The sequence below is a fragment of the Dendropsophus ebraccatus genome, chromosome 1, assembly GCF_027789765.1.
Source record: "Dendropsophus ebraccatus isolate aDenEbr1 chromosome 1, aDenEbr1.pat, whole genome shotgun sequence".
NCBI lineage: Eukaryota > Metazoa > Chordata > Amphibia > Anura > Hylidae > Dendropsophus > Dendropsophus ebraccatus.
Window position 1 is genome coordinate 214358451 of NC_091454.1, and position 11675 is coordinate 214370125.

General features: G+C 47.2%; 1 protein-coding gene across 1 annotated transcript; it reads left to right on the plus strand.

The window, feature by feature from the left end:
* The first annotated feature begins 282 nt into the window (after positions 1-282).
* LOC138797500 (lamina-associated polypeptide 2, isoforms alpha/zeta-like) lies at positions 283-2317 on the plus strand. Its single transcript, XM_069977782.1, has 2 exons — positions 283-778; positions 864-2317. Exons 1-2 carry the CDS (start codon positions 675-677, stop codon positions 1999-2001), a joined length of 1242 nt encoding a protein of 413 aa, XP_069833883.1. The 5' UTR covers positions 283-674; the 3' UTR covers positions 2002-2317.
* The last annotated feature ends 9358 nt before the right edge of the window (positions 2318-11675 follow it).

Genomic DNA, 11675 nt, shown 5'->3' on the forward strand with positions numbered 1-11675 from the left:
TCATGAGACAGGAAACAGCCGCCAGGCAATCAATCAATCAAGCTTTAAAAGGAGCCGTATCCACCCCTTACACCAGTTCTGTTTCCTGTCTTCTGAGAAGAAGGATAGTGGAGGGTGCAGCTCCTCTGCACCTTCCCAGAAGTCGCCAGGATCAAGTGAAGCTGTGGGCGCCCGGTTCCTAAAGATTGATAGCCCGGGTTACCCTACCGGTGTAAGTCTCTTACCAGAAAAGAGCCACCTGGTCAGTCTGCGGTCCTCCTGGTTCCCCCCAAGGGGCGCTATCAGGGGCTCGGAGGGGCGGTCCGCTGTCGGCAGTGTTCGGCAGCTCGCCACCGATTGGTGAGAGGGAGAGGGGGGCGGTCCTCCTCTACGAATTTAGGCGGGAGTGTGGCTTGCCAAGTGTGTGCTAATCGGAACAGGAACCCAGCCAGCTTCTGGACCAGCATACTAGCAGGTGGAGGTGCTTCCCACTACTGCGGCTACAGCTTCTTCAGCTTCATCATGGAGGAAGAAGCTGAACACACTGAGACACAGGAATCCCAGGCAGAGGTTCGCATGGTGGTGAGAGGGGTTGTACCCCAAATGAATTTCCTGTGTTTGTTTTTTCCTGAAGGTTGTTTTTTTGTCTACTATAGGATTCTTCTAAGAAAGGAAAAAGTAGAAAGGAATGTCTGATGTGTCATAAGAAACTACATTCCTCTTATTCTAAATCCCTATGCAATGTGTGTCTTTCTAAAGTTATGGAAGAAGAGTCTCCTTCCTTTATGAAAAGCATTAAGTGAGGTTTATCTGCTTCTTTATTTTTGACGTGTATTATGCTGGTCCAACGGTTCCCTAAAAAGTTATCTCGCTTACACTTGCAGGGGTTTGATTAGAGATGAAGTTACAAAAGCTATACCCAAGGAGAGGTCAGCTGCCTCTACCACAGCCTCTACCTCGGCTTCTTCAGCCTCTACATCCAGAACCGAATTGTCTGTATCCCACTCTTCTAGTCCCGTTATTACGCTGGAATCTGATCCAGAGGAAGAGGGGGAATGTCAGGGATCATCAGATAATTCATCAGATGAATTATCAGGCAAACCGTTATTTCCTGTAGAAAAAGTAGAATCCCTAGTTAAGGCGGTTAGAGCCACAATGAATTTGGAGGAATCTAAAGAGACTTTATCTATCCAAGATAAGATGTTTGAAAGTCTGGCTCCTAGGAGGAAGAAAGTTTTTCCAATACATCAGACTATGAAAGATCTTATTGAAAGAGAATGGAAAAAACCAGATAAGAAGTTTTTTGTTCCAAGGGCTATGAAGCGCAAATATCCCTTTGACGAAACCGAGACGGATAGATGGGATAGAGCCCCTATGATTGACCCTCCGGTTTCTAAGATAACAAGAAATCAAGGGGCTCTGCCTTTTGAAGATACGGGCACATTGAAGGATCCCATGGATAGGAGGGCAGATAGTTTTCTTAGGAAAGATTGGGAGGCGGCTGCAGCTATATTTAAGCCCATGGTAGCCAGTACTTCAGTTGGTAGATCCGTAAAGCTCTGGTTAGAAGAATTAGAGTCCAATATCAGAGAGGGTACACCCAGGGAAGATCTTCTTAAAGCCTTCCCAACTATTTTTGGAGCAGTCGATTTCATGACTGACGCCTCGGCAGATACCCTTAGATTAGCCGCGAGAGCTACAGCCGTCTCCAACTCAGCTCGTAGAGCTATTTGGGTAAAAGATTGGAAAGGGGAAGCTGCCTCTAAATCTAAATTGTGTGCCCTTCCATGCCAAGGAGAATTGTTGTTTGGTCCGGCGCTGGATTCTATATTAGAAAAAGCCTCGGACCGTAAACGAAAGTTCCCCTCGGTTCCTCCTCCCCCCAAGAGGCCCTTTCATGGCAAGGGAAGGGGGGGGGCTCAAACATCTTACCCAAAGCAGAGAAATTGGAAAGCCCCTGGTAAAGGGAGGGGTTATTTGTTCTCAAAAATTAACACCTCCAAGAAAGATGATAAAAAATGACGCCAGGGGGCCTGTGGGGGGACGCCTGAGGCGATTCTCTCGGCAATGGGAGTTGATAACCTCAAGCAAATGGGTGAAGGAGTCAATAAAGCATGGATTAAAACTAAAAATTCTGTCTCCCCCAGGTCATCGTTTTATTATAACAGATTTAAGCCGACATCCAGAGAAACAGACAGCTTTAGAATCAGAAGTCCTTTCTCTTCTCCAGAAAGAGGTGCTGGTTCGGGTTCCCAGTTCGGAACGGGGGTCGGGGTTTTACTCAACCCTGTTCCTGGTAAGGAAACCCAATGGCGCGTTTCGCACAATTATAAACCTGAAGGACCTGAACCTCTGCTACGAGAAATTCAGGATGGAGACTATTCAGTCGGCCATCCTGAACCTGTCGCAGAATTGCTACATGTGCACTCTGGACCTTCGAGATGCATATTACCATCTCCCCATTCACCCGGACCACCAAAATCTGTTGAGAGTGGCAATTCGCATGAAAGGGGGGATTCACCATTATCAATACAAAGCTCTCCCCTTCGGTTTGTGCCAAGCACCCAGAGTATTTACAAAGCTGATAGCGGAAGTCATGGCTCATGTCAGGGAACAGGACATTGTCATAATACCATACTTAGACGACTTTCTGATAGTAGGACCATCAGAGAAGGTAGTCTCCCAGCATTGCCTGTCAGTCCAGAACATCTTCTCCCGACTAGGTCTGGAGGTAAATCTGGAGAAGTCCTGCCTGCGCCCAAACCAGATTTGCTCCTTTTTGGGGATAAGGCTAGATTCTTTGGTTCAACGTTCTTTCCTTCCTCCCCAAAAAGTGGACCTGATCATAACAAGAGTAAAAGATCTTTTAACCCGGGGTTCCTGTTCCCTAAGACAGGCCATGTCAGTCCTGGGACTCATGACGTCAGCCATTCCAGCAGTAGCTTGGGCACAGTACCATTCTCGGACTCTACAGGCACAGATTTTAGACACCTGGGACAGACAGAGAGAGTCGCTGGACAAAACTTTTGCACTATCCCCCCCAGTACTAAGGTCCCTACAGTGGTGGGTGACGCGAAAAAACCTGACGGTAGGCATTCCCTGGGAGAAAAAAGATATATTTCAGATCACGACAGACGCCAGCCCCACAGGGTGGGGGGCTCATGCAGAATCCCTACTCCTACAGGGGAAATGGAACAGCTCGGAGTGTCAGGACCCTCAGAATCTCAGGGAATTAAGGGCAGTCCTTTACACTCTATCACGTTGTCTCCACATGATCACGAACAAACATGTCCGCATTCTAACAGACAACTCTACAGTAGTGGCATACCTGAACCATCAAGGGGGAACCAGGTCAGCTCAGCTGATGAGAGTGTCCCATTTCATCTTCAGGCTGATAGAGAGTCATGTAGCTTCCATATCGGCCCTTCATCTCAAAGGAACGGACAACATAACGGCCGACTTCCTGAGCAGAGTATCACTCAACCAGGGGGAGTGGGTTCTCAGTCCAGCAGTATTTCAGCAGATCACGACCATGTGGGGAGTCCCTCTAATAGATCTGTTCGCTACCAGGGACAACAGGAGGGTAGAGAGATTTTTTTCCCTCAACCCCAGGGATCTTCCGTCGGGAGTGGATGCCTTTGTTCAGGATTGGAGCAAGGGCCTGCTCTATGCTTTTCCTCCCATTCGGATGATTCCGAGGATGCTGAGGAAAATACGTCAAGACAAGGCACTAGTTATAGTAGTGGCACCCTTCTGGCCAAGGAGGGTATGGTTTTCTTGGCTCAGGAAACTCTCGGTAGCCAGGCCGTGGGTCCTTCCGGAGGTTCCGGATCTTCTATCTCAGGGACCGGTTCTTCATCCATCATCGCAAAATCTTCATCTGACGGCCTGGCTATTGAGAGGCGACTGATGCTGGATCGGGGTCTATCAGATTCAGTTATTAATACCTTGTTGGCTAGCAGAAAGAAAGTAACTTCACAAATATATCTGAGGACTTGGAAAGCCTTTTGTAGATTTATGGGTGTCCCGGTAAACGTGTTAATACCCCCAGATATTCCCAAAATTCTGGAGTTTCTGCAGAAGGGTCTTGACTTAGGGTTAAAACCTAGCACATTAAAAGTACAGATATCTGCCCTTAGCGCCTTATTTGATCACAAAATTGCAGACCACCCATGGATTAGGCGGTTTATTAAAGCTATAGGCAGACTTAGGCCCACGATTACGCCTAGGACTCCACCATGGGACTTGAACATCGTTTTGACAGCCCTGTCAGTATCACCTTTTGAGCCATTAGAGGAACTATCAGATAAGATCTTAACCTTAAAATTGGCCTTCTTGTTAGCAATTACTACGGCTAGACGAGTAGGGGAACTATCAGCCTTATCCATTAATAAACCCTACATGAGCATTCTTTCAGATAGAGTTGTCCTGTCACCAGACCCAGCTTTTTTACCTAAAGTAGTGACTGATTTTCATCGCTCTCAGGAGGTGTTTTTACCATCTTTTTGTCCTGAGCCTAAAAACGATGGAGAAAGGAAATTTCATGCATTAGATGTTAGAAGGTGCCTTATCAGGTATCTAGAAAAGACAAAGGAATGGAGGAAGTCTCAGCAATTACTAATCCTTTTTGCAGGCAAAAATAGGGGCCAGTCAGCTTCCGCGAAAACTGTAGCCAGATGGATTAAAGATGCTATTTCCCTAGCCTATACCTCTGCTAAAATGGTTCCTCCTACAGGATTTGGTGCCCATACAACTAGAGCAGTCTCCACTTCCTGGGCAGAGAGGGCAGCGGCATCTATCCCGCAGATATGTAGAGCAGCTACTTGGAGCTCACCTCACACATTTTTCAGGCATTATAGATTACAGTTGCCAGGTACTGAGGATCTCTCTTTCGGGAGAAAAGTCCTGCAGGCAGTAGTCCCCCCCTAATTTAGCCTAGTCTAGTCTCCAGGGGTGCTGTCATAGGGCGAGAAGGGAAAACTTAAATTACTTACGGTAATTGTTTTTCTTTGAGCCCATGACAGCACCCCTCTAAAATACCCACCCTTTATAAAAAAAAAAAAAAAAAAAAAAGAGAATTTTTGCACGGGTGTATTAGAGGGTTTTTTTGTATTATCATTAAACATGTGAGATAAGATTATTCATTCAGTTCTCAATGAATGTAGAAAAATTTTTTTCTAGTTGCTTCTACCGTCTTAGGTGGGAAGTAAACTCTCCGCTGAGGGGAGCTATTTTTCTCTGCTGGAGAGCAGAGCTCTGTTTATATCTTCTAGAATCCAGGATACTTGTGGAACGAACTGGTGTAAGGGGTGGATACGGCTCCTTTTAAAGCTTGATTGATTGATTGCCTGGCGGCTGTTTCCTGTCTCATGAGAAGGGGGATGGACGCTCTCCAGGGGTGCTGTCATGGGCTCAAAGAAAAACAATTACCGTAAGTAATTTAAGTTTTTTGGTGTAAGCCATTGCTGTAGGATTTATATATTGCTGGTAAGCTACACCAGACACATACACTCACCGGCCACTTTATTAGGTACACCTGTCCAACTGCACGTTACCACTTAATTTCTTTTTTTTTTAAACTGTAATTTTTATTGGTTTTTCAATTTGTTTGTTTTTTCCACAACAAAAGACAGACAATACATATTTGCATATATAGCATACATGAAATGAAAATCCACCAAATGAACAAAGCCACTTTAAGAAAGAAGTCGTACTATATAATGTCCTTTAAAGTCCAAGACATCGCCCATATATGGACAAAAAGAGAATATCAGTTATACCAGTGGCATATAAACAGTATTAACCAGAGTAGTCAGAATGGCAAACTTTCATGTAAACCAGCCAAACAGAACCAGGAAAAACAAAAAAGAAAAAATAAACTAAAATAAAGACACACAGGACCAGACCAGACGAAGACAATGGACCCAATAGGGAAAGACAGGAAGGGGAGGGGGATCCTAGGTTTAGGTATGCGTAGATACATCATGAGTGTCATACGAGTCCCATGGGGCCCAGGTAGACTCAAAACTCTCCATAGTGTTATTAAGCGACGCAGTCATTTTTTCTAGCCCACGTAACTCTCTTATCTTCAGCCTGAGACAGTTAAGGGTCGGGGGAGAGGTTTTCTTCCACGCTCTGGCAATCAGGGATTTGGCTGCTGTAAACACCACCAGTAAGAATTTAGCTTGTTTTTTCCTAAGAGTTTTGGGAAACAGGTTAAGGAGGCATATAGCCGGATCTCTGGAGATGGTAACCTGTAAGACAGCTGATGCCAAACCACATACATCTACCCAAAACTGACGGATGAGAGAGCACTCCCAGAAGATGTGATACAATGATCCCACTGTTGCCATACACCTCCAGCACAGCACGGAGATAGAGTTATTAAGCTTATGCAACAATTCCTGGGTGTGGTACCACAACATCAACACCTTGTAGTGTGCCTCCCTATACGTTGCACAGATAGAGGATTTAGCCGCTCTTTCCCATATGACACCCCAACACTCAGGCGGTAGTTCCCTACCTATGTAAGCCTCCCACTTAGCCATGTATGAGTGTTTGACTAGAGAGCCGTCCACTGGACTCAGAAGAATACGATATATATCAGAAATAAGTCCTGCCGTAGATGTACCCCTTCTAGCTAGCTGCTCAAAGGCCGAAGGCTTAGAGACTGTGTCGGTGCCCAAACGTGAGATCATAAAGTGTCTCAGCTGGACATAGGTGAAGTACTCCGATCGGGGAAGTTCCGAACGGTCCATGAGCCGGTCCCATGGGAGAAGAGTCCGTGTTATGGGGTCTACAATGTCCGCAAACTGAAATAATGTCTTAGAACCCCATGTACGCACTATCTGCGATTGCAAGCCAGGAGGGAAGTCAGGGAAGAGTAGAAAGGAATGCAGAGGAGAGGATTTAGAGGACAAACCAAATTTGCTAGCACAAGAAGACCATATGTGTAGTGTAAAACGGATAGGGCCTAGCAGGTTCATGTGAGAGGAGGGAGGAGGAGAGATATGCCAGAGAAAGGAGTTCGGGTGGAAAGGTGCTAACCAAATTTTTTCGATCTCTGTCCATTTTTTGTATGCAAGGTAACGAGACCAGGCTGGGATCTGTCTCAAATGGGCCGCCCAGTAATAATAAAGCAAATTTGGAACTGCCAAGCCCCCCATAGATTTACTGCTCAACATCACTGACTTAGGAATGCGATGTCTCTTGGCACCCCATATAAAACGGAAGATAAGTTTCTGAAGGGACTTGAGCTCCCTAAGAGGCACACGCACCGGGAGGGTCTCAAAAAAATACAATATTTTAGGCAGTATGGACATTTTTACCGCGGCTATTCGCCCCAGTAAGGAAATGAAGTGGGACGCCCATTTAGAGAGGAGATTCCGTAGTTCCTGGAAGAGGGTGGGAAAGTTCGCTGAATATAAGTCTCGGTATGTGGACGTAAGATGGATTCCTAAGTATTTAATAGCTTTCAAGTTCCACTTAAATTTATAAACCGACTGGAGCTGCATGACCAGGGGGGGAGGGAGATTCAGTGGCATAGCTTCCGATTTTGAGGTGTTAATCTTATATCCCGACAGCACCCCAAAGGTGTGGAGAAGGCTATGTAAATTAGGAAGGGTAGTTACGGGGTTCGACAGGGTGAGGAGGATATCATCTGCAAATAACATAACTTTAAATTCTTTTCCCCTGACCAATACCCCCTTAATGTCCGGGGCGTTCCGAATGGCAGCCGCCAGGGGTTCAATACACATAACAAACAATAAAGGTGATAGGGGGCAACCCTGGCGGGTGCCATTCATTATCGGGAAAGTGGCAGATATCATATGTGGGAGTTTAATCGCCCCCGTGGGTCGGGAATACAATGCCTGAACCGCAGCCAGAAAGGGCCCCCCAATGCCAAAACATTTCAGTGTCTCAAACATAAATGGCCATCCCAGGCGATCAAATGCCTTTTCGGCGTCTAAGCTAAGCAACAGGGCACTCTCTTTCTGCTGGTTCACGGCATCAATCAAATCAACTGCTCTCCTGGTATTGTCCCCCCCCTGTCGACCCAGAACAAATCCCACCTGGTCAGCATTAATTATAGATGGTAACCAATATCCCAGTCTAGTAGCCAAAATTTTCGTAAATAATTTAAAATCGGAGTTCAGTAGGGAAATGGGCCGGTAATTAGCACAGTCCACAGGATCCTTACCCAGTTTAGGAATAAGAGTGACGTATGAGTGGGATAGAGAGGACATAAGAGGTTCCCCTTGGAGAAAAGAGTTGAACAGAGAGATCAGTTTAGGAGATAGTTCAGAGGAGAAGGTCTTGTAATACAAGTAGGTAAAGCCATCTGGCCCCGGGGCCCTACCTGTAGGGATCAGCTTAAGTACTTCGGCGAACTCTTCCTCAGTGATGGGTGAGTTCAGTGCTTCCACTGCCTCAGGAGACAGGGATGGTAAATGGCAATCTTTGAGAAAATCTGTGATTCGTTTAGTACGGGCCTCGGGATCAGACGGCAAGGTAGAAGGCAAAGAGTACAGTTTTTTGTAGTAGCGAAGAAAGATAGAAGAAATATCAGTAGGGTGAAATTTCAATGTCCCATCAGTATCTTTAAGTGCCTGCGGGGACTGGGCAGCGGAACGATTATTAAGCATGTTGGCCAGCAACGTATGTGCTTTGTTGCCATTCTCATAGAATCTCTGTTTGGAGAAGAGAAGAAGCTTCTCTACCTTCAATAAAGACAGGTCCTTAAGACGCGCTCTGGCTGCCACCAGTCTCCGCAGGGTACGTAGGGATGAGCAATTAGCTAAAGAACGTTCCAGTGCAAGGACCTCCTGAGTAGCGGCAGTAATCTGCGCCTGTGAGTCTTTCTTTTGGCGTGAACTTAAAGCGATACACTGGCCCCTGATAACGGCTTTATGAGCCTCCCATAAGATGGACTCCGACTGTACCGAGTTCTCATTCTCCTGAAAGTAATTCACTATACATGTTTTGATGGAATCCCTAGTAATCTGAGACTTTAGTAAATTTTCATTTAAGCGCCAGTGACAGTGGCGAGTTGGCGTCTGTAGACTTTTAAGGCAAACTCCCACTGGACCATGGTCGGACCATGAAATGGGGTAAATAGAGGAGCTATGTAAAAGGCGTACCATAGGGACATTTCCAAAAAAGTAATCGATCCTGGAATGAAGCTTGTGAGGATGAGAATAGAAAGTGTATTCCCTCTCCGCAGGGTGATCAATTCGCCACAAATCGTATAGATTATGTCTACGAATTAGTTTGCGAAACTCCGTGGAAAGTCTAGATTGTTCCACCGGGGTAGGGTGGTTTGACACCGAATGTCTATCCAAGACATCCGAGAAGGAGAGGTTAAAATCTCCCCCCAGGAGCTTAGGCAGGTGTGGATAAGCGGACAACTTGATCAACACCCTGCGGAGGAAGGGTATCTGCCGTCTATTGGGAGCATAAATATTGCAGAGTACAATTTGTTTGCCTTCCATGGTTCCCTCTACTATCACAAATCTACCCTTCGGGTCTGAGAAAGAGGAAGAAAGCTGAAAAGGACAGGAGCGAGAGAAAAGGATAGCTACCCCAGCAGTTTTGGTCCCGCTGGAGGCAGAAACAACAGTGGGGAAGGAATGGCGAGCAAAGGCAAAGGTGGCCTCATGGTCGAAATGAGTTTCCTGAAGGAAGGCCACATCTGCTTTCAAGGTGCGGAGTTCCCTCAAGACCAGTTTACGTTTTACATTGGAGTTAAGCCCCTTGACATTCAGAGTAACACATCTAACCATTGGGGTATTTAATCAAAAGGTCAATACGAATGCAGCATCTTACCCCCACCAAGAAAACTCGTAGGTGAGTCCTTACTGCGAGGCCAACAGGTACCCAGAGTAGTGTGCGATTGATAAACCTAGGGAGAACAAATATAGGGAAAGAAGGGGGGGGGAACACATACACAGAACAGACATAAATACTACAAATACAATAAACTTGAATCGGCATTGGATACGGCTCAACCTTCTGGCCTAGGAAGCCAGGACAGGGGCAATAGGTGGCCAGCAAGAGCAAACAGAGAATACGCTCAAGAACTAGCCACCCCAACTGTAAGGAACCGAAGCCCCAGGGGGTACATAGGAAGCACCAACAGAACCGAGAAATGTACATACACAGTTGCGTACACGGAACCCAACCACGCAGCTAACTAAGCATATGATCAAAACATATATAGGCCTAACTCAGCGAGATGTCATTCAGAAGTAGCATAGAATAACTAAGCAATGAGGGGCAGGAGGTGAATCCCCCAGTCCACTAGTATTCAAGACGGGAGGTCAGGGGCCCGGGTAGAGGGGGAGCCTGAGCCGACTGACTTCTGGTGGCTCCTCTTCCGGCCAGCAGATTGCCACACAGGTGGCGGGGGTGGCGGAGGGGGGGCTGTAGTCCAGTCGGAGATCTTTGGCATAGGAATATCCAGGGCGTCACAAAACTTGGGGAGGTCAGTAAGATTACGGAGTACTGCAGCACGACCATCCCGTCTGGCCGATAAGGCAAAAGGAAAGTTCCATCTGTAGGTAGCATCACAGTCCCTCAAGGTCATCAGGAGGGGGCGTAACAGGCGGCGTTTTTGTAGGGTTATCCATGATAGGTCAGGGAATATTTGAAGAGCTGCGCCATCAAAATCCAAGTCCCTCAGGGAGCGTGATTTTGTCATAATAGCCTCTTTGACCGTATAATCATGTAGGCAGCAAATAACATCTCTTGGGGTGCCATTGGAGGGCTTGGGCTTGAGGGCTCTATGTGCCCTATCAAATTTGATCTTATTAGTGGAGGGCTCTCCTAAGATGGTGTTGAAGAGACCCTCCAGTGTGTCCACCAAGTCTCTGTCCTGTGTTGCCTCAGGGAGTCCCCGTATTCTAATATTGTTGCGGCGCCCCCTGTTGTCTAAATCTTCAATATGGCGCTGCATATCATCCAAAGCGGCCGCCTGTGTGCTAACAGTGGATTGCAAGTGACCAATATAAACCCGCGTGGAGTCATGTTCTTCCTCCAATGCCTCTACTCTGGAGTTAATATGGCGGATGTCTCTTCTAACAGCCGTGAGTTCCACCCTGAGGGTCTCCTTAACTTCAGAAAGTAGTGACTTGAAGTCCCTTTTAGTAGGCAGCTGTGATATTAGATCATGGACATCCTGCTGGGAAGAGTGCCCCCTACCAGAAGTATCTGAGTCATAATCGGCATGAGGCCAGGAAGAGTCTTGTGACTGATCGGCCAGTGTGGGGTCTGGGAGAGCTTTTTGAACTGTGGGGGAGGACTGAGGACCATCCGGTTTGTATTTATCCCCACGTGGGGGCTTAGGCACCGCCGCCATCATATATGGCAAAATAGACCGCTGGCCCTTTAAGGTGTCGGAGTCCGGTGAACAACGGTCCCCCAGGTGCGTAGATATAGCCGGACTACAGGGCTCTGGGGTCGGGCTCTGAGTAGTAAGTCCCCGGGCAGGAGAGGGAGCACTCAGCAGCTCAGGAGCTGACTCACCACCTCCTATGTCGCAGCGGTCCGGCAGGCAAGATGGCGGCGCGCCACGTGGTGAGGAAGGCCTCTGCTTCTGTCCCGTCCTCTGCTGGCTTCCGCACCCCTCGGTGCAGAGGGAAGACGACGGGCCGACCGGCGGAAGGCTCCGGATACGGAACGGGACCCGGGGATCCACG

Bases quoted from the DNA above. Each gene is read 5' to 3' on its own strand.
- LOC138797500 (XM_069977782.1), top strand. From the start codon at position 675: ATGTGTCATAAGAAACTACATTCCTCTTATTCTAAATCCCTATGCAAT. The intron at 779-863 runs GTGAGGTTTATC...TTACACTTGCAG, and splicing joins TCCTTTATGAAAAGCATTAA to GGGTTTGATTAGAGATGAAG.